The 23,837-nt window shown below is 33.2% G+C and overlaps 1 protein-coding gene across 2 annotated transcripts; it reads left to right on the forward strand.

Annotated features, from left to right (window-relative positions):
* Positions 1–5,076: 5,076 nt before the first annotated feature.
* Positions 5,077–7,739, forward strand: LOC139853375 (lipid phosphate phosphatase gamma-like). 2 transcript variants are annotated; one of them, XM_071842762.1, is made up of 2 exons: positions 5,077–5,913; positions 7,434–7,738. In XM_071842762.1, exon 1 carries the CDS (start codon positions 5,225–5,227, stop codon positions 5,894–5,896), a length of 672 nt encoding a protein of 223 aa, XP_071698863.1. In that variant the 5' UTR covers positions 5,077–5,224; the 3' UTR covers positions 5,897–5,913; positions 7,434–7,738. The 2 variants fall into 2 exon arrangements, with proteins under 2 accessions (XP_071698863.1, XP_071698864.1); XM_071842763.1 differs by having other exon boundaries at positions 5,216–5,913; positions 7,431–7,739.
* The last annotated feature ends 16,098 nt before the right edge of the window (positions 7,740–23,837 follow it).

Genomic DNA, 23,837 nt, shown 5'->3' on the forward strand with positions numbered 1-23,837 from the left:
TTCATTATTTTTATCACTATTATTATTATTGAAAGTATCATTAATATTAAAACTATCATTTTTATTAAAATTACCATTTTTAATAGAAATATCATTGTTATTATAAAATATCACTATTATTAAAAATTATCATTTTGAATAGAATTATTATTTTTATATAAGATATTATTTTTATAGTTAATATTAAAAAGTATCGTTATTATTAAAATTATCATGATTAGAATTAACATTTTATCATAATTAATATCATTATTATTAAATATAAATATTGTTATTATTATTAGTAGAATAATAATAATTATTATTATTACAAATTAATACAACTTTTACTTATTATTATTATTATCAATATTATTTTATCAAATAGATATGTGATACAAAGATATTTTTACCACACGTAATATAATTACATTAATAATAAATACCACTATATTTTTATGATATTAAGTGAACTTTATAAATTTTATTACTTAAGATATATAAAGGTATATTTTTATTATATATAAACTTTAATATAAAATTTTATTTATTAATAAATGATTTATATTATTTACTTTAATAAAATTTGTTAAATATATAAAACGACTATATTTATGATATATAATAATCATGTATAGATCTTGAAAGTTATTTTGGATCAAGTTGACTTTTGTTGACTTTTGCATATTAGTCTCGAGCATTAGGATTGTGATACACTACGACTTGACCTAAATTGTTAGACAAATATTGACCAACATATAAATATATATATTTAATATAGGTTCGTGAATTCGAGGCCAACCTTGCACTTGTTCAATGCCATCATATGTATTTCTACTATGAAATACAGTATTGTGAGTTTCATTACTCCCTTTTATTATATTTTTGGGAATGAGAATACATGCGCTACTTTTATAAATGTTTTACGAAATAGAAACAAGTAATCGAAACTACATTCTATGGTTGGATTATCGAAATCGAATATGCCCCTTTTTAGCTTGGTAGCCTAAGAATTGATGTTTATTATAATTGCCACCAATTGACGCAAATCCTAAAGATAGATCTATGGATCTCGACACGTCCCATTCGGGTTACGAATGCTTTAATACTTCGATTATCTTGTCCGATGAGAGTCCCAGAATGATGGAGATATTCTATATGCATCCTGTTAGTTCGGTTATCAAGCGTTCACCATATGAATGATTTTTTTAATTCGCGGGTTACGTGTGTTATTTTGTACTCGGGTTACGTGTACAATTAAATATTTGGAAATCTTGTGGTCTATTAAAATGATGAAAATAATTGTTTATGATAAAATAATGAACTCACCAACCTTTTGGTTGACACTTGAAAGCATGTTTATTCTCAGGTATTAAAGAAATCTTCCGCTGTGCATTTGCTCATTTTAAAGATATTACTTGGAGTCATTCATGCTATATTTCAAAAGACGTTGCATTCAAGTCATTATTATTAAGTAAATGACAGATTAGGTCATTTATAGTTTGGATATTATGAAATGGTATGCATGTCTGTCATCTTTCGATGTAATGAAAGTTGTCTTTTAAAAACGAATGCAATGTTTGTAAAATGTATCATATAGAGGTCAAATACCTCGCAATGTATTCATATGTTATTGTATTCGTCCTTATGGATTAGGACGGATCGTCTCAGAATTAAGATCACAAGTTTTGGATTAACACTTATGTGTTATGCCTAATCTTGGTTAATCTGTCATTAAGATGTCATTAGGCATAATTAATCACAATTAGTGTTTTTATGACCAAAACTCAATTGAGTATGGAGAAGGCATCTATTCTAAGCATGTTGAGAAAGGTTTCATGAATTATAGATGTCGGAAACTAGTCAAACTTTATTTGGTCAAAAACGGTAACAGAGAAAACTGCGGTCGCACTGCGGTTGATCGTGGTGGCGACCGTGCAAATTGTTTTCATAAAACTGCGTTGCAATTCAGATTGGGGTTTCACGGTTGACTATGCGGTCGACCGTACCTCGACCGTGTTTTTAGCTGAACTTTTAATTTCATTCTTTAACCTATGTTTGACTTGGTTGTTTGCAAGATGAAGTATGGATTAGTGGCCTTGCGTGTTTTATGTTAAGATGTCAGTCATCACTTATGCATATGTATGTGTCATCATCAAAACATATTCTTTGGTCAATTATCATACTTAAGTTTGTCGTTTAGTTTATTATCCAACATTCAATCAACAGTTTACTTTTAAACTATCTTCTTAAAGGGATCTAGAAGGTAGTTGTGTTTTTCACTGGGATAGTGCATTAGGATCTTGTGGTAAGAGCTATAGGTGTTTGTGAAGTCCTCAAAGGGACGTAAGGGTTCAAAAGTTGCTGTTTATCGAAATACTAGTGTTATATCTGGACACTCCACCGAGTTTGGAGTATCATAGTGAAGAAAAATCTCAATTCGTAGAATTGAGGAGTAGATTAAGGAAGATTTGTTAACATATTCCCGAACCACTATAAATCATTGTGTTTATTCTCTCTTCCCTTATCTTTTGATTATATCTTTACATACATATATCTTGTTAGTATCATTTGAGAACAAACATTTCAAATCACACTATATCAAGTTCAAGAAAACGCAAAGAAAATTTTAAAAATCGACTAAGTAACTATTCACCCCCTCTAGTTACTTACATATATGTTAATGATGAGAATGTTAGCATGCACACGGTCTCAGAATCATCTTCTAATAATGAATCGATTAAAAACCAAGGGGGTGATGTTGTCTTTCCACCATTAAATGTTGTGAATGGGTCTGGGATCCATGTGGAAGCAAATAACCCAGACAATGATTTGTTTGGTGGTGCAACAGAATAGGAGGAGCCTGGCCAACCTCAGTTGGATGAAAAAAATCCACAATGTTTCAGGAATAAAGGCTGTTGTGGAACAAGATGAATAAAAGGTGAACACAACTCAGAGTCTGCATCGAATCAGTGTAGGGATAAGGGTCTAGTTGATAATGATCAATATGTTTTCCCTAACCTTGATAACTACAGGAAGGACCCTGGTGAAGGTGTTCTTGGGACTGTGAAGCCACCTAATATTGACAAGGTTAATTTAACCTCTTCTTATTTGGGTGCTGTCAATGGAAATCAAGCCAAGAAAACTGTGAATTTCAGGTTTATATAGCCGGTAGCTACGTTAGATGATGGTGTTGATGTTGAGTTACCATTAGCTTTGGTTCTGAAAGTGAATGAAATGTACAATAATACGCTCTATGGGTATTTTCTCGGTAAACGAGTGGCTTATCCAGTTGTGAAAAACTATGTTACTAATGTATGGAAGAAATTTGGTTTGGAGAAAATAATGATGAACTCTAAGGGTTTCTTCTTCTTTAAGTTTTCTTCGGAAACGGGATTGCAAGGTGTACTAGAATCAGGCCCGTGGATTATTCGTTCAATACCTATCATTCTCAATACATGGTCGCCTGATGTTCCATTAACAAAGGAGAACTTAACACGTGTCCCTGTATGGGTGAAAAATCCATGATATTCCAATAGCACGTTTTACTAAAATTGGGTTGAGTGTAATAGCTTCTAATATTGGTATTCCGATGAGGTTGGACTCTTACACGAGCACAATGTATCTAGAGTCGTAGGGTAGGCCTAGTTTTTCTCGAGCTTTGATTGAAGTCTCGCCAGACAAGGATTTTAAGGATAATATCAAAATGGCGATACCAAGTATCGATGGAAAGAGCAAAACCATATGTACTGTAATGATAGATTATGAATGGAAACCCCCACGGTGTAAGTCTTGTGCTATTTTTGGGCATTCAGATGTCCAATGTCCAAGAGTGGTTACTCCAAAGGTAGTGACTGTCTATCGATGAAGATGGTTTTCAGGTTATTGGCAAGAAGGTGGCTAAAGAGGTGACAAAGGGTAATAACAAGCAGAAGGTTACTTTTGGTGTAAGTAAACCGAAACAAAAATTGGTGTATAGGCCCAAAAAGAATACTGATTCTATTAATGATTTACATAAGAGTGTTCCGGGTGACAAAAAGAAGCCGAAATTTGGGACAAGTAAAAGTTTACAAGTGAAGACCCCGAACGCGTTCAATGCTTTGAAAAAAGAGGAGTTTAGATTAATTGATGAAGAAAGCGACGTTGAATCTGATAAAGATGAAACTGCTGAGTTTATGGTTTCAAAATCTTTTTCTAAGGAAAAAAATACGTTTGGTATGAAATCAGGCAGGTAATTAGGTGTGTTGATTTTTGCTAGTTCTTTATGTGTTTAGGTTCTAGCTTGGTTGTTTTTGGTTGTTTGTGAGGCCTCAAGGTGCGTTTGAGGTTGTTTGTGCTTTCTTGTATATATTATTATTTTTACTAATATTTACCGAGTAAAACCCTTTACCCAGATAAAATCGTCAATACATTAATATTAATATTAATATTAATACCTATATCCTAAAAGAGAAAGTGGAAATGAATAGTAAGAGCATTTTTGCCTTTTCAATATTTTTTTTATTTATTTTTTTCATTTGCACAACAAAGCCCCCCACACTTCTCCTAAAAAATCAAATCGACCCCCTATAGGGGGTAAAGTGTCAACTTATCATTTTTTTTAAAAATCTTAAATAAACTCCACTCAAATATTCAACAGGACATATCTTCTCGCTCGCATCGAGTCAAATTTCTCCGACACCATCGTTAAACTCGAAATAATTTTAGTAACACAATGTCACTAGCTATACGCAAAACGGACGCTTTTTAAAAAACGCTAAATATTTGGGGTACTTTTCATACACGTTTATTTTGCGTTATATTTTTAATAAGCGACAATTTCATAGCGAAACGCGGAGATGCACATATATTGTTAATTTAAAATAACAGTTAAATTTTTCACGGGTTATATCTTTTAGTTCGACTCGAGTTGCGCTTTAACGACATCATCGTTCGCCACGAAATAATTTTATAAACTAAACGCAATAAAATATATTGAAAACCGAATCCCCGGCGCGAAGCGAGGATTCGAACATTAGTTGATTTCTTAAATTTATAAAAAATAAAAATGCTAAGTACTCCGTGAAAAGGTGTGAACTTTGTTAAAGAAGTAAAAAAAACAATTTTGAAGTTGTAATATGCCTTGATTTACGGTTGAGAAACTGCCCAGACCCAACAGATCTCATCGTCTTCAATCATTGACCATCTTTGATCTCATTCTCCAGAAACCCCCAAAATTCACTCCAAACCCTAATAATTCAATCTAATGTCAACTCAACAACTTCGAGCAGTAACCCTAACTCACGTCCGTTACTTCAAAGGCGATCAATTAGGTCATTTTCTAGCATGGATTTCATTAGTTCCAGTTTTCATATCTCTCGGTGGTTTCGTCTCTCATTTCTTATTTCGCCGTGAATTACAAGGTATGTTCTTCGCATTAGGTTTAATAATATCCCAATTTATCAACGAATTGATCAAAACATCCGTACAACAAGCTCGACCTGAAACATGTATAATGCTCGAAATGTGCGATTCGCACGGTTGGCCTTCGAGTCATTCGCAGTATATGTTCTTTTTCGCTACGTATCTTACGTTACTTACGTATAAGAAGTTTGGGATACTGTTTAGGAAACAGATGTTGTTAGTTGGACTTGTGATTTGGCCGTTGGCGTTGTTGACTATGTATTCCAGGGTTTATTTGGGGTATCATACGGTGGCGCAAGTGTTTGCCGGTGCGGCGCTTGGTGCGGGACTTGGTGGTGGTTGGTTTTGGGTTGTTAATTCGATGTTAAGAGGTGTGTTTCCTGTGATTGAAGAGAGTTTTTTTGGTAGGTGGTTTTATGTTAAGGATACGTCGCATATACCGAATTTGTTGAAATTTGAATATGATAATGCTCGAGCTGCGAGAAAGCATTCGTCTTATAAACGTGCAGAATGATTGAAGGATAGAATTTGGTAAGTGAATTTATGATTCTATAGAATGGTTATGCCACATTTAATCTGTGTACTTGTTTCTTTTATCAATCTTTATGTATGCTTTTAGTATCTTTACTAGGTGTTTTAAGGATTCAGATAGCTTTGATTACAGTGTTATATGTTTCTTTTGCACAATATATCTTATTTTAACGACGTAAGTTGTCAAAATAAATATACGCCATTCTATCAACATTTAGGATATTTTTTCGAAAGAAATTATTTGGACCTCAATAGGAGACAGAAACTTCCAAAACCCTGTGCATAAATTGAAGTGATCAGGTGTGTTTATTAATGACTTAACGAGCTTTATTTGATAAGAATTAGATTCAGTAAGCATATTGTGCTAGTTGTTAAGGATCTGCATTGCTACATAAACTGTGTTTTTTTCTTGCAATTACATTTTGATGGTGTATACTAGTATGATTACATGTTTCAAAATAGTTTTCAACGCACTTTAAAAATAGTAATTACACAGTTACACTTACTGTTGGGCTACTTTGTATCCATACAGAGTTAAGGTTGCACAAACAGTCAAAGGGCCAGGGCCAGGACCGGTCCAGGATCCGTCTCAGAACCTGTCCCCAAAACTTCTGTTTGTTATAGGATCATGTAGCTGGTTAGAGCACCAAGTGTCGACAAGTCAATTTCAGCGTTTGGAAAATAGACTTTGAAATCGACGGTCCCATCGACACCCTTTCAGTGTCGATTTCGAAGTCTATTTTTCAAAGTCCAAAAATGGACCTTGGAAATTCAATGTTTTTTTTCCTATTCTATTTTTATTGGTCCACATAATATTCTCTCACCAAGACTTGAAAAAAAAAACACCGACCCACTCTTCCACTTTATCAATTTCAAAGTCCTTTCTAAACTTTGAGATAAATACCGAAATAGACCATCACGATACCTCGTGCTCTTAGGCACAACATTCCCTTATCAATCCGTCATTTTCATTCCGGCACAAGTTACCTATTAAGGTTAAGCCCCTATCCTGTTAAAAGTCCTGATTATGCTTAATTTGCTTATATTTGGTGTTGTTTACTTAGTTTTTAGTATCCTTTATCTCAAATTTTTCTTCTCTAGCACATTTTTGTTATTTATCGTAAAAATTATTATTTTGTAACCATTCTAATGAAATTTGTTGGAGTTAAAATATGAAGTAGATAAGTAACCAGTTAGACAACAGGTCCTAAACTGGTCTTTGAGCAGTTATAACCGGACAGATTCTAGTGCATTTTTGTGTAGTCATCCCTACCCAGACAATTTTTATTCACCAGTTCAAATACACAGTCCCTGAAAGTTATGAAGTCTTCGCAGTTTGCATATATGTTGGCATGAATAGATTATCGTTCATTGTCCGACATACCCTCTGTCCTAGAGTGTGTAGTATCTCACGTTTATTGCTTAAAGTTGTGAAAGTTTTTGCTTGAGTGAACCTGTTTCCTGTGACACATTTTTCAACGATGCATGCTAAACTCGAATCTCTTTTCATATCTTAGCAGGTAAACTGCATATTATATATTGGCGATTTGGTGGTATGTAACGCAAGGTGATCATGCTGCAGTTTGCCATTGATTTCAGTAGCTCTAGTTTGCACGAAGTATTATATTTTTTTCATTTGATACAGTTACAAACTTATATGAATGATGTCATTAATAGGAGATATTGTATGGTAAGAAACTACATACTATCTTACATATAAAATATCAGCCTAGCGCGAAAGATACTAGAACCATTATGTCGATATAGTGTGCTACACTTCTATGTGATTGTCCTGGGATCGTGATTGTTTTGTAGAGTATCAATTTATCTATGCATCTTATTGGACATTAATCCTAAATTCTTTGGTCAAATGATGAAGTGAAATTGGTCAGGAGAGATGTTTATATTTAATTTATTATCTTTTATTTTAATTTTTAAATATAAAAAAAGATGAAAATAATGGAATAGAGAGATAAACCTTCATTGTGTGTGGTGGCGGAACTTGAATTTCTTTACCGGGGAACGAGATTGTCAATTCATAGAATGTTACGAGATTGTCAATTCATAGAATGTTACGGGAAAAAAAATCACTATATAAAAATGTTGGGATTTAACAATTTTCATAATACTTATAATCATTCAAGAAATAAGATTTGCGGAAGCGTGTAGATTACCATTTTGAAACTTGTAAATCTTTAACCAATTAAAGTTAAATCTCAATAAGGATCAAGTTGTGAAACATACTTACAAACTAAGAGTGGGTTTAGAGTTTATACCTCCTCAAGCTAGTTGAGGGTTAGTTCAAAAGAAGATGAAGAATGGAGCTTCAAAATGATGAAACTTCAAGGAGAAATACCCCAAGCTTTTGCACCAACATCTAGCCTTTGGTTAGGATTTAATTACACTTGAATTGAGCTTGCAATAACCAAATGAAGAACCCTTTCTTCCTCCCAAAAGGCCACGAAATTCAGCTGGGTTTTAGGAGAGTTTTGTGCAGAATTTTGATGTACAATTGCATGTATGTATTGCTACTAGTCAAAGGACATGTATATGTGGAATTGTGTTATGGATAGCAACAAGAATAAGCATGTGATAGACTTCCTTGGGGCTCCAAAATCTGCCCACCATCCATTATTTTATAACAAGAATGATTTTATAAAACTTGTAATAATTTTATAAAACATGTATAAAATAAACATGTATTTGTTACTTGCAATAATTTTATAAATCATTTTATAAAATATAACATAACATAATTATTTAAACCTATAAATAATTAAATCCACATCATATATAAATTATCCAAATAATTTATCTCAAGTGATTATAATTTAGAAAACCGATTTTCTAAAGTTCAAGTGTCGCGTATTTATTTAACAATCCAACCGTTAAAATAAATACATATAAAGTGTTGGTAAGCTTGTTATTGGGTATGACCCGACTTGGATCATAACACATTAGCCACATTAATTTAATATGTCTCTCGGGCATATGAAATACCTTCAATCTCCCACTTGCATGAGAAACATAAGAAATTAATGCAAGTGATGGATACCACCTAACGACCGTCCATCACCCCCAATATGTTATGACTTTGTGCCATTCAATAACATCATTCCTTTCGAGTTCCCATCTCGAATATGAATAGGTGAATCTTTTCATTATATCCTTTCATCCTAGATGTCATGTTAAATCCAAGAGACACAGAGTGATCACTCTCTTCTAGATTTAACTTTATCAGGCCTTAGACATCTGACTCTCAACGAATAAGAGGGACAAATTCCATCTTGACTACATACGTCCTAGATATATACTTTGTATCACACCTGAGCTCTTCCTTATGAACTACCATATTTCAGAATAGCGAAGGAAAGAATCAAGGCACAATACTTGGTAAATATTCGAACCCAATATGTATCTCAGGTCAGAGGATACAACGATATTCGCTTTTACTCAAGATTACATGTGATCAACCACAAAGGCTCCATTTAGTAACTCTTGAGGGCGGGTCTTCCAATATTTGTATCCCACAAATATCTATGAACCTTGGTTGCAACCTTGCACCACATTCATCCTGTGAATATATACCAATCCGAGTTCATAATAGTCTAAACCTCACACTTGTTCCCACAAATGTAATCGACTACGGAATTTAGAATAATAGCTTATTTATGGATAAAATATGCAAAATAGGAACCTGACTCAAAATAAATTAATACCATAATTTATATTAATGAGTTTGAACAATTTCGTTCCGTTACAATACTTAAAACAGATCACAACCAATCACTAGAATATCGAAGCCCTAATGCACTAACATGCCCTTGATGTTTTGCACCATGTAAGAGTTTCGTGAGTGTATCCGCTATATTAAGATCTGTGTGAACTTTGCGAATACATATCTTTCCCTTTTCAACTTCATCCCTTATGTAGTTGAATCTCCGCTCAATGTGACGGGTCTTTTGGTGAGCACGAGGTTCCTTGATTTGAGCAATCGCACCCTCGCTGTCACAAAAGATCTCAAGAGGGTCCTGAATGGAAGGGACTACTCCTAAGTCGTCGATGAATTTCTTCATCCATGCAGCTTCCTGAGCTGCCAATGAGGCGGCAATGTACTCCGACTCTGTAGTGGATAATGCAACAACATCCTGTTTTGAACTCTTCCAAGAGACCGCACCTCCATTTAATGTGAAGACATAACCGGATTGTGATCGAGAATCATCACGATCAGTTTGGAAACTTGCGTCCACGTAACCTTTCACAGCGAGCTCCTCCTCACCAGACCCATATATTAGAAACATATCCTTAGTCCTCCTAAGGTATTTCAATATACTTTTAACAGCAATCCAATGATTGTTTCCTGGGTTATTCTGGTATCTACTTGTCAGGCTACGAGCGCATGACACATCTGGTCTAGTGCATATCATTGCATACATGATTGACCTAATAGCAGCCGCATATGGGACTTTCTTCATTGAAAGGACCCGTTCATATACATTATAAACGATTCATAATAGTTTATTACATCGCGAGGTATTTGACCTCTATATGATACATTTTACAAACATTGCATTCGTTTTTAAAAGACAAACTTTCTTTACAACGAAAGTTGACGGCATGCACACCATTTCATAATACATCCAACTATAATTGGCTTAATAATAATCTTGATGAACTCAATGACTCGAATGCAACGTCTTTCAAAATATGTCATGAATGACTCCAAGTAATATCCTTAAAATGAGCTAATGCACAGTGGAAGATTTCTTTAATACCTGAGAACAAACATGCTTTAAAGTGTCAACCAAAAGGTTGGTGAGTTCATAGGTTTATCATAACAATAATTTCAATATATTAATAGACCACAAGATTTCTGTTTATAAATATATGTACACTCGCAAGTGTATAAAAGTATTCTATAAGTTGTAGTCACCCGGTAACAAGCCTTAACGTTCATGTTTTACCCTCTGAAGTACACCAGACCAGGTGTGTTTAATATAACTTCGAAGTACTAAAGCATCCCATAGTCAGGATGGGGTTTGTCAGGCCCAATAGATCTATCTTTAGGATTCGTGCCTACCGTACATAGACAAGTAGTTTAATGTTACCAAGCTAAGGGTATATTTCTGGTCTAAACCCACGTAGAATTAGTTTTAGTACTTGTGCCTATTTCGTAAAACATTTATAAAACAGCGCATGTATTCTCAGCCCAAAAATATATATTGCAAAAGCAATTAAAAAGGGAGCAAATGAAACTCACAATACTGTATTTCGTAGTAAAAATACATATAACGTCATTTAACAAGTGCAAGGTTGGCCTCGGATTCACGAACGTATCAATATTGAGATTCAATATTGCAGGAAAGTACGTAGACGCTACGGAGATGATAAACACTAGATTGACCTCACGAGCATACCCATGAACCATACCCATCACCTCCATAGCTATAACCCATAATTTTCTTAGCTTCGTCTCATTCAAAAAAAACTATTTTGAAATCACTCGGACAGTACTCCGTCGTAATATTTTATGTATACTAATAATATCTTGAAATAATACAGAGCAAATATATATATATATATATATATATATATATCGATTGAGAGAAATATATTTTCAAGTTTCTATGAAATTATGAAACCTATTGAATTCTATTTATAATAGATTTTTGAATTATTAAAGTGATTTATTAAAGTAAATTATTAAAGTATGAATTATTAAAGTGAATTATTAAAGTATGAATTATTAAAGTGAATTATTAAAATATGAATTATTAAAGTGAATTATTAAAGTATGAATTATTAAAGTGAATTATTAAAGTATGAATTATTAAAGTAAATTATTAAAGTTAAAGTAGAGTAAAAGTAAAGTAAAGGTAAAGTTAAAGTATAGTAAAAGTATAAAAACTATGTATGTATAATACGCGTATAAATATATATAATATTAATTTAAATCGTTATATATATTTAATGAAATAAAATATAAATATCATTTTATTTATTATACTGGTTAAGTAATGAGTTGTCAAAAGTGATTCTAGATATTTATAAAAGTTATATACGTTTTAATAATAAAGTTCTTTTTAAACTGAAAACGTCTTTGTACGTTTGAAAATAGATTAATAGAATATTATGGAAACCAATTCTCCACTAACTTTTGTCTAACTTTCGTAAATGACACTTTTTGTTTTTATTTATGAATAGCTTTACAAATTATTCTGAATATCGTTAAGAGGAATAGATTTTCTCAAATCATAGTGGACCTCTCAACAGAGACTTGTAATCATAATTCGATGTTTATGATAATTCAATCATTTAATATATATTTTTTTAATTTCGTCGAAAAATCATATTGAAACAAATATGTTCGTGTAAAGTATTATACGTTTAATACTTTATTAATATTCTCAAGTTATAATATATATATACTTATACATATCTATTTATATATAACGGTTCGTGAATCGTCTGAATTTGGTCGAGGTTATAATGAATGTATGAACACAGTTTAAAATTATTGAGATTTAACTTAACAAACTTTGCTTATCGTGTCGGAATAATATAAAGATTAAAGTTTAAATTTGGTCGGAAATTTCCGGGTCGTCACAGTACCTACCCGTTAAAGAAATTTCGTCCCCGAAATTTGATAGAGGTCATCATGAGAATGTTATTATAACGATTATAGAGTTTTATCATGTTCAAGAAGAATGGATAAAATAATTCGATTACTCGAAGCGTGTGAGTGAAGTTATCGTAAATGAATGAAATAAGATAATAGTGATTCGTCGTATCTTTTGACGTCATCACGATTGATCTCCGAAAAGAAAATCTTTGTAATCTATATTGGATTTGATTATTCGGCGATTAAGGAAATTATGATCCTCTTCGAATTAATACGATAATCCATTTTGATTTCTCTGTCGGATATTTCACTATAAATCCACCTCATTTGTTTTCTTACAACTCACACCTTCTCAACTCATATTTTAAAGTATTTGTCAATATGCTTCATCCAGTGCTGATTCTTGATATACTCCTCACTTTCATATCTGTCGCTCTTCTTTTTTATCTGCCTCCGGAAGAATCTATTTACTTCTACTATACTCTTGGTTTTATAGTATTTTTAGTTCTCCCATGTCTTTATATTGCTATATGTATTGATATATATGGTTTGTGATTTCTGGGTTGTTGTTGGGTTTTATATCTTCCCTTATATTTCAAAGTCCTTGCTTCTTCTATAATCATTGTCATCCACATTTAATGCTCTCTTCTATTTGCTATGATTTATACTCCCATTTTTAGTTCGGAGCTTTGTCCTTTCGTTTCTTCTTCTTGCGATTAAGCACCATTTGTAATGGTCCAGAATTCGCAGATATAAATTTCGGAATGAACATTGTTAATGTTCTAGGAAGGAAATTGTAATGGCACGATCTTGACTTGTCAAATTAACAGAATACTTCGGAAAAGACCGAATCATCAAGAAATATTTTCTTGATATTTAGAGATCAAAGAGAATACAAGAGTCGTGTAACATAGCACATGATGACGTTATGATCTGTGAATCATCATGTTCCATTTAGAAACTCAGCATGAATTACTGTAATATAATCACGTTGATCAAGTGTCATTATATTATACTAACTCATGCTTCAGCTCCCAACACTTCTTCAAGAATATTCCTATTTTAAACTAGAATGTTTCAGAATTTAGAAACTAAAATAGTTTCTTTTATGATATAATACAGATAGCGCGAAGAGTTAAATGATTTCAGATAAGAATAATTATAAAAATATCTTCAGAAGTATGGATGATATTTATAATGAAAGATACGATGATATCTTAGAATGTCTAATATCAGAGGATGATGAAGGATATTGTCCGCAGGGGTTTAGAGTCAGGAGCAAGGTATTCGTTAATGACTTCAGCAAGTACTAAATCATTTGGATTCTTTGAAGGCAGGTTCAGCCTTTGTGATTTGTCCACAGCCTCCTTCATACTTTGCTCAATCCGTTTTTCAGCTTCTCTTTTTCTGAGCTTTGCCAATATACTATCCTTTATCATCCAACTTTTTACTGTTAAGGTCGTTTACAGTTTTGCTGCTTCATCAGTATTTTTCAAAATTTCGAGAACTGGTTCGCAGTTTAGGGTGTTTTTCAGAAATTTCTCATTCAAAGAATGTAAGTCTTGAAGGTAGACGTTGTGTGTATATGTAATTGTTGATGTAGACATGCTGTGAGGTTTCAAAATACTGATTGCTGATTCTCAATAATTGGTATGGTAATTCTTGTTATAAGGTACGAATGAGTATATGATAGGGTTTCGATAATTATAATGATTTTTTTTTTGTTTTGGAAAGTCAAAGATCAGTGAAGTTGTTGGTAAGTTTATTGCTAATGTGGTGAATATAGACGATTCCCCGGTAACGTTGGCGAAAGGGCAACGTATCTATCGAGGTTATAATAAGACTGTTTTGATTGAGAAGTCGAAGTTGACTTGCTGAAGCTGTGACAAAACTGTCTATTTTGAAACGGAATTAAAAAGTTATTTTAGCTAGTAAATGCCAAAGGGTCTAACACGGATACGTGTCGAACTATGACTTGGGTTTTGAGAGTTTTTCAGGTGTATAACTGTGGGTAACATGTGGTTGGATCATCATCTCGATTGTTCCTTAGTTGAAGTGTCTTCAGGAATTTCGAAAGGTTTGAGCACATATTGTAATCGTTAATACATATGATGTTCTAACACAGTTTTGAAGTCAAAGTATAGCTTTGAAAGATATAGGAATCTAAGAGTGATGATACTGGTTATATTTCGAATTGAATTATGCGATTTCAAAATCAGAATATGTAATTGAATTTGAATGAGTATGATTGTTTTGATTTATATGAAAGAATGGATATTGTTGTGAAAGTAGGGAGTATAGTTGATGATTGCTGAATCAGTTTCGAAAAATGTAATATATTAATTGTGAATTTATATATCTCTCGGGTATTACCTACCCGTTAAAAAAAATTTCACAATTAATATTTTGTACAAAAGAAGTTTATTACAGTCTTTATGAAAATATATGTGTATATTTTCTTTAGATGTAATATAGATTTAATGAGTTAATATTAAATTAAACTCATTTGTTTTATGGTTGGAACTAGAATTGAGTAATCCCTAAAACTTTATAAATTGCATAAGTATTTTTTTTAATAATATTGAAATTATGAATCACTACTTTGTTATTTGTTGCTTTTCGTGAAATTCTTGTGAACTTCGCAAGGTACGAATGATGTTATTTGAAAAGTTTCGAGTACATCGATGATAAAAGTGTAAAATCAAACATATATTCGAATAATACACTTGATTTATTATGAATTGGACTTTTATTGAATTGAGATAGAGATTGTAATTAACGATGGTTAAGTTGCGGACGAAGGATGTACATCATTGCATATTTGTAATATGAATTAACTGAGTAGTTAAGATTCACACATAATAGCTTAGTACGGGAAGATTTATTATGGTTTAAAAATTCATACATATAAAATATACATATAAATCTTTCGATTGGAAATGAGTTAATACTTCATAACTCGTTGATACAATATATTTGTTGTTGATTCATAATGATGTCCGCAATGATTCCTGAACTGACAGAGTTTGTGATGTTACAGGTGCTGTTGATTCTGACGATACTGACGGCACTGACTGTGTTGATGATGCTACGGTCCTGTTGATGCTGTTGGTAAAACAATTCTAGCTTGTAAATCGTACACTATTTTTGATCAAAGTTTCTACTCTACCATCTCCGTTCGCTCATCCGATTTACGGTCAGAATTAAATAATATCTAAGATTTTAGAGATTACATAACTGCCGCAGAGATATCTCTTCAATGAAGTTTATGAGTTAATACTTCATCGTTTGTTGTTGTTGATATTCCTGGATATTTACAGGGCGTATGACGTTGATATTTGAGATACAGAGTGTGATGTTGCGGCGTGGGATGTGGATGTTGTTGTTGGTGGTGGTGATGGTGGTACTATTTATGCTGCTGGTGCTGCTGCTGGTGTTTGTAACCTTTGCACCATATTCTCCAAAGCCACTACCCGAGCGCGAAGCTCGTTGACTTCTTCTATTACACTGGGGTGATTATCGGTTCGGACGAGCCGATAAATAAAATATAGAATTTGGTGTAGTATGTAATCGTGATGAGATACTCTAGAAATAAGAGAGAAAATGGTGTTTCGGATAGGTTTGCCGGTAAGTGCTTCAGGTTCTTCGACAAGAGGGCAATGTGGTGGATGGAAGGGATCACCTTCTTCTTGTCTCCAATGATTAAGGAGGCTACGAACCCATCCCCAATTCATCCAGAATAGATGATGACTAATTGTTTGATCCATTCCGGTCACACTGCTTTCGGAACTTGAGTGAGATTCCATTTCGGAATCCGAGGGACTTGAACTAATGACAAATTCCATTTCGTACGATTGAATAAAGAATTTTTCGATATGAAATGATTTTCCGGCTATCGGGTGGTATTCTAATTATATAGAGCAAAAGGTTTCGTAGATTACGGAGGAATTTACGGAATATGTCAGGCAAAGTTTACAGTAACAGATACGCTAAGATATGAATTAGCAGATACGCTAAGATATGAATTTTGTCAATACACTATTCATGCAATCAATGCAATAAGATGTGTCTAGACTAAGAATGATAAGCAGGTAATTTCCGACAAAAATGATGAGCAAAACTTTTGACATGCAGACACGGTCGAAGTCCAGACTCACTAATGCATCCTAACGACTATCAGTTAGACACACTAATGCAGACCTGGTTCGCTAAGACCGCTGCTCTGATACCAACTGAAAGGACCCGTTCATATACATTATAAACGATTCACAATAGTTGATTACATCGCGAGGTATTTGACCTCTATATGATACATTTTACAAACATTGCATTCGTTTTTAAAAGACAAACTTTCTTTACAACGAAAGTTGACGGCATGCACACCATTTCATAATACATCCAACTATAATTGGCTTAATAATAATCTTGATGAACTCAATGACTCGAATGCAACGTCTTTCAAAATATGCCATGAATGACTCCAAGTAATATCCTTAAAATGAGCTAATGCACAGTGGAAGATTTCTTTAATACCTGAGAATAAACATGCTTTAAAGTGTCAACCAAAAGGTTGATGAGTTCATAGGTTTATCATAACAATAATTTCAATATATTAATAGACCACAAGATTTATGTTTATAAATATATGTACACTCGCAACTGTATAAAAGTATTCTATAAGTTGTAGGCACCCGGTAACAAGCCTTAACGTTCATGTTTTATCCTCTGAAGTACACCAGACCAGGTGTGTTTAATATAACTTCGAAGTACTAAAGCATCCCATAGTCAGGATGGGGTTTGTCAGGCCCAATAGATCTATCTTTAAGATTCGCGCCTACCGTACATAGACAAGTAGTTTAATGTTACCAAGCTAAGGGTATATTTCTGGTTTAAACCCACGTAGAATTAGTTTTAGTACTTGTGCCTATTTCGTAAAACATTTATAAAACAGCGCATGTATTCTCAGCCCAAAAATATATATTGCAAAAGAAATTAAAAAGGGAGCAAATGAAACTCACAATACTGTATTTCGTAGTAAAAATACATATAACGTCATTTAACAAGTGCAAGGTTGGCCTCGGATTCACGAACGTATCAATATTGAGATTCAATATTGCAGGAAAGTACGTAGACGCTACGGAGATGATAAACACTAGATTGACCTCACGAGCATACCCATGAACCATACCCATCACCTCCATAGCTATAACCCATAATTTCCTTAGCTTCGACTCATTCAAAAAAAACTATTTTGAAATCACTCGGACAGTACTCCGTCGTAATATTTTATGTATACTAATAATATCTTGAAATAATACAGAGCAAATATATGTATATATATATATATATATATATATATATATATATATATATATATATATATATATATATATATATATATATATATATATATATCGATTGAGAGAAATATATTTTCAAGTTTCTATGAAATTATGAAACCTATTGAATTCTATTTATAATAGATTTTTGAATTATTAAAGTGATTTATTAAAGTAAATTATTAAAGTATGAATTATTAAAGTGAATTATTAAAGTATGAATTATTAAAGTGAATTATTAAAATATAAATTATTAAAGTGAATTATTAAAGTATGAATTATTAAAGTGAATTATTAAAGTATGAATTATTAAAGTAAATTATTAAAGTTAAAGTAGAGTAAAAGTAAAGTAAAGATAAAGTTAAAGTATAGTAAAAGTATAAAAACTATGTATGTATAATACGCGTATAAATATATATAATATTAATTTAAATCGTTATATATATTTAATGAAATAAAATATAAATATCATTTTATTTATTATACTGGTTAAGTAATGAGTTGTCAAAAGTGATTCTAGATATTTATAAAAGTTATATATGTTTTAATAATAAAGTTCTTTTTAAACTGAAAACGTCTTTGTACGTTTGAAAATAGATTAATAGAATATTATGGAAACCAATTCTCTACTAACTTTTGTCTAACTTTCGTAAATGACACTTTTTGTTTTTATTTATAAATAGCTTTATAAATTATTCTGAATATCGTTAAGAGGAATAGATTTTCTCAAATCATAGTGGACCTCTCAACAGAGACTTGTAATCATAATTCGATGTTTATGATAATTCAATCATTTAATATATATTTTTTTAATTTCGTCGAAAAATCATATTGAATAAAATACGTTCGTGTAAAGTATTATACGTTTAATACTTTATTAATATTCTCAAGTTATAATATATATATACTTATACATATCTATTTATATATAACGGTTCGTAAATCGTCTGAATTTGGTAGAGGTTATAATGAATGTATGAACACAGTTTAAAATTCTTGAGATTTAACTTAACAAACTTTGCTTATCGTGTCGGAATAATATAAAGATTAAAGTTTAAATTTGGTCAGAAATTTCCGGGTCGTCACATTCATTCTTTCCTGTTCATCTTTTGTGGTGGGACACTGAGATGAACTAAGGAGCGTTCCTCTTTGAATAGGTACCAAACCTTTCTTAGAGTTCTCCATTTTGAACATTTTCAAGATCTTTTCAATGTATGCACTTTGATTCAAACCTATCAATTTCTTGGATCTATCCCTGTAGATCCTAATCCCTAAAATGTATTGTGCTTCTTCAAAATCCTTAATGGAGAAACAGCTTTTCAGCCAAGTCTTAACACCTTGCATTGTCGGAATATCGTTTCCAAATAATAATATATCATCCACATATAATACAAGGAACATGATAGTGCTCCCACTAGCTTTCTTGTATACACAAGCTTCTTCACCATTTTTAATGAAGCCAAATTTCTTGGCTTCCTCATTAAAACGATGATTCCACATTCTAGATGCTTGTTTCAATCCGTAGATTGATTTATTTAACTTACATACTTTGTTAAGATGTTTCGGATCGACAAAACCTTCAGGCTGAACCATATAGACATCTTCCTCAAGATATCCATTTAGGAAAGCGGTTTTGACATCCATTTGCCAAATTTCATAATCATAATGAGCAGCAATGGCAAATAATATCCTAATAGACTTTAGCATTGCCACAGGTGAAAAGGTTTCATCATAGTCAACCCCTTGAGTTTGAGTGAAACCTTTTGCTACAAGTCTGGCTTTATATGTATTTAAGTTTCCATGCATGTCGGTTTTCATCTTGAAAATCCATTTACAATCAACTAACTTGGAGCTAGCAGGTTGTACAACTAGTTCCCAAACTTGGTTGTCATACATGGATTGCATCTCAGCGTTCATGGCTTTCTGCCATTTATCTTTATCAATCCTTGATAAAACATCTTGGTAGTTTGTTGGCTCATCCAAATCAACCACATAGCAATCATCCATGAGAAACCCATATCTCTCAGGAGGATTACTAATCCTACCAGATTTGCGAACGTCTTGTATACTTTGATCATCCATTTGATCATTCTCAACATTTTCATGTTGAGTGCTAGTGTCAACCAATTGTGTATCATCTACTTGATCTTGAACCTCTTCAAGATCTATCTTCCTTTCACTATTACCTTCCATTAGGAACTTAGTTTCAAGGAATTCCGCCTTCCGAGCAACAAATACATTCTACTCGGAAGGATCATAGAAATAATATCCCATATCATCCTTGGGATATCCTATGAAGATACACTTGGTGGATCGAGCATTCAACTTATTAGGGATGTAATGCTTAGGATAAGCTTCACATCCCCATACCTTTAAGTATGATAGAGATGGAGGTTTTCCAAACCACATCTCATGAGGAGTTCGTTCCACTTTCTTGGTTGGGGCCATATTTAAAATACGAGCCGCGGAGCATAGACAATAACCCCAAAATGATAGAGGTAACGAACTTCTAGCCATCATAGATCGAACCATATCTATTAGGGTTCGGTTCCTCCTTTCGGAAACTTCATTAAGTTGGGGTGTTCCAGGAGGAGTAAGTTACGAGATAATCCCACAACCTTTAAGATGATCTTGGAAAGCATCGCTTAGGTATTCATCTCCTCTATCAGTACGAAGTACCTTGATTGTCTTATTGAGTTGATTTTGTACTTCGTTTTGATATTCCTTGAATGCTTCAAAAGTTTCGTCCTTGTGTCTTAATAAGTAGACATATTCGAAACGACTAAAGTCATCAATGAAAGTAACGAAGTATCTTTCACCATTCCTAGTTATGGGCTTAAAGGGTCCACATACATCCGAATGTATTAATCCCAATAAGTCTTTTGCCCTTTCATAGGTCCCTTTGAAAGGTGCTTTAGTCATTTTGCCTTGTAAACAAGATTCACATACATCAAACGAGTCTAGTTCATTTGATTTCAAAAGGCCATTCTTTTGAAGTGTATGCATTCGATTCTTATTTATGTGACCAAGGCGACAATGCCATAAGTAGGAATCACTCAAATCCCTTTTGAGTTTCTTGGTGTTTGCATGGAATATTGAGCTATCATGTGATGTGTCATCATGAACCAATTCATAAATACCATTCAAAGGCGAAGCCTTAAAATAGAACACATTATCTAAAGAAACATGGATATTATCATTAATGAAATTAAGATTAAAACCACATTGTTTCAAACGGGATACAAAAATAATATTTCGCGATAAATCGGGTGCATACAAAACATTTTTCAAAATAAGTTCCAAACCACTTGGAAGCTTTAGAATAAAGTCTCCTTGAGCTACTACGTGCACCTTAGCTCCATTACCCATGTAGAGACTTGATGCTCCCGCTTCTTGTTTACTTCTTTTGAACCCCTGCATAGAATTGCAAATGTGAGTTCCACATCCTGTGTCTAATACCCATGTATTAGAAGAAGTAATACTAAGCTCAATGTATACCATATATACATTACCTAAGGTTTGCCCTGCATCCCTCTTTTCTTTCAACTCCTTTAGGTAGACCGGGCAGTTGCGTTTCTAGTGACCCATTTCACCGCAACCAAAGCACGGATCTTCCTTGGGGTTAGCCTTTCCGGCAACCTTTTGCTTCTTGTTGTTGTTGGTTGGGGTAACCATCTTCCCCTTTCCCTTGCCCTTGCCTTGGTAGGTGGGTCCTTTCCTCTTAGCCGCCTTCGGCTTAGAAGTGTTATTGTTTTTGGACCCGCCTTCGTTGATCGTAAACACGGGTGAAGCCCTTTTACCCATGCTTGCTTCAGCTGTCTTAAGCATGGCATGTAATTTGCCAATGCTTTTATCCTAACCATTCATGTTATAGTTTAACACGAATGTGTCAAACCTCTTTGACAATGAGTTAAGGATAAGGTCTGTGGCTAATTCATTAGACACGTTGCAATTTAGACGGTTTGCTCGATCAATAAGGCTTTTCATCTTAAGGACATAAGATGAAACGGATTGGGTGTCGTCCATCCGACATGCATGAAGCGCTCGGACCGTTTCAAAGCGCTCGACACGAGCTTGTTGAAGGAACATCTCCTTCAACTGTGTGATCATGTCATATGCACTATGATGCTCGAAGTCCTTTTGGAGTTCGGGTATCATAGTCCCAAGTATGAGGCAAGAAACTTGCAACGAATCAGTGCAATATTTCTCCCAATAGGTCATGCCTTCCGTATCATCCTCGTCCGGCTGATCGGGAATGGGGTCTTCCAACACATACGCCCTATCCTCTAGTTTGAGGACAATTCTTAGATTGCGAAACCAATCCATGAAGTTCGTATGGTTGAGTTTTTCTTTTTCTAGGATTGACCTCAACGATAGGTTGTTAAAGTTTATTAGTGCGTTTGGAATGTTGTTGTTATTGGCGGCCATCTACAAAATTTAACAAAGTTATTTAAGTATCAATTTTAATTTAACAATCAATACCCTTTAAAACCAATTGATATTTATTAAATTTTAGAATCCAACGGTAAACCAAATTTCGGTTAGGTGACCTTTATCCCGTCATTTGATTTAGCTAGGTAGTCATTATATGACAATTGCAATCCTTTTGCAATTTCTAAGTTATGGGATCATGCAATCCTTTTGCATGGCATATTTATCCCATCAACGCCTATTTGTTTCTCATGCTTCGGTGACCCTAAGTTCATGATTCCCAAATCAAGTCGTCCTACTTGTGCCAACGTGTAAATTCAACACACAAGTGGTTAGGTGACCTTTATCCCACAAGTGTGCGAGATTCACCTCAATCATATTAGTTTGCTCATAACGGTTAGGTGACCTTTATCCCATTATGAGTTCCCTAATATTTTTAACTGTTGCACAAAAGGATAGCGTTTAACTTGTTTGCCTTGTTAATTAAAGGGAATTTAAGTTTTCATAATATCTAGTTTAAGAAAACTTTTATGCCATACACCAACATGCATTTAGTGTATGGTACTTATGAAAAACCATTTTCATGTCTTGTAATTTAGCCAATTACTTGATATAAACCATTTTATATATGCGTGATCCTTTTAGTGTTCTTAATAACCATTTATTAATGTCCTTTTGCCATTTCAATTTAACCATTTAAATTGTCGTTTTACATGTAGTTAATAATGTCTAATTTAACCAATTAAATTGTTAGTTAGTTTGTTGTTAACTTGTGTGATTAACTTGTAGCATACAAACATACAATCCACAATAATACAAGAAACAACCATGCATGCAAAACAAATATGTTCACAATCAAGCCATTTTGGTAGGCATTTGTTTAGCCGAAAACAAATGCTACCGGTAAAGGGTTATAACACAAAGTAGGAGATTTAACATCTCCCACTAAATCTTGCATCCAAATGCATGTGTTCTTCTTTTGCTCCATCTTTTGCATCTTCATACTCTTTACAAAAATATATCCTAATACATTTTCCTCTAGAAAATGAAAATACAACCTAATCTATTTTACATACCAAATATAAAATAAATTACATGATCAAATGAATAAATATTATTACATACCAAATGAATAAATATTAAATCAACCAAACATGCAACCAAATACAAGGTCAAGGCATAGATTGTGAACATTATTTACATAAGTGATAGGCAATACAGAATCACAAGTGATTGGAAACACAGAATCACAAGTGATCGGCAACACAGAATCACAAGTGATTGGCAATACAGAATCACAAGTGATTGGCAATACTGAATGCAGAATCACAAGTGATTTTGGCCAAAATGACAAACCACCCAAAACCGAAAATTTTACATTCTACTTCATGCATGTTCATAGCAAAATTATAGTGGGTTTAATAACCATCTCGAAGCATATTTCAACAACTTCGGCTCTAGATACCATTGTTGGGATTTAACAATTTTCATAATACTTATAATCATTCAAGAAATAAGATTTGCGGAAGCGT

This window comes from Rutidosis leptorrhynchoides, chromosome 6, assembly GCF_046630445.1.
Source record: "Rutidosis leptorrhynchoides isolate AG116_Rl617_1_P2 chromosome 6, CSIRO_AGI_Rlap_v1, whole genome shotgun sequence".
Taxonomy (NCBI): Eukaryota; Viridiplantae; Streptophyta; class Magnoliopsida; order Asterales; family Asteraceae; genus Rutidosis; species Rutidosis leptorrhynchoides.

Bases quoted from the DNA above. Each gene is read 5' to 3' on its own strand.
- LOC139853375 (XM_071842762.1), top strand. From the start codon at position 5,225: ATGTCAACTCAACAACTTCGAGCAGTAACCCTAACTCACGTCCGTTAC.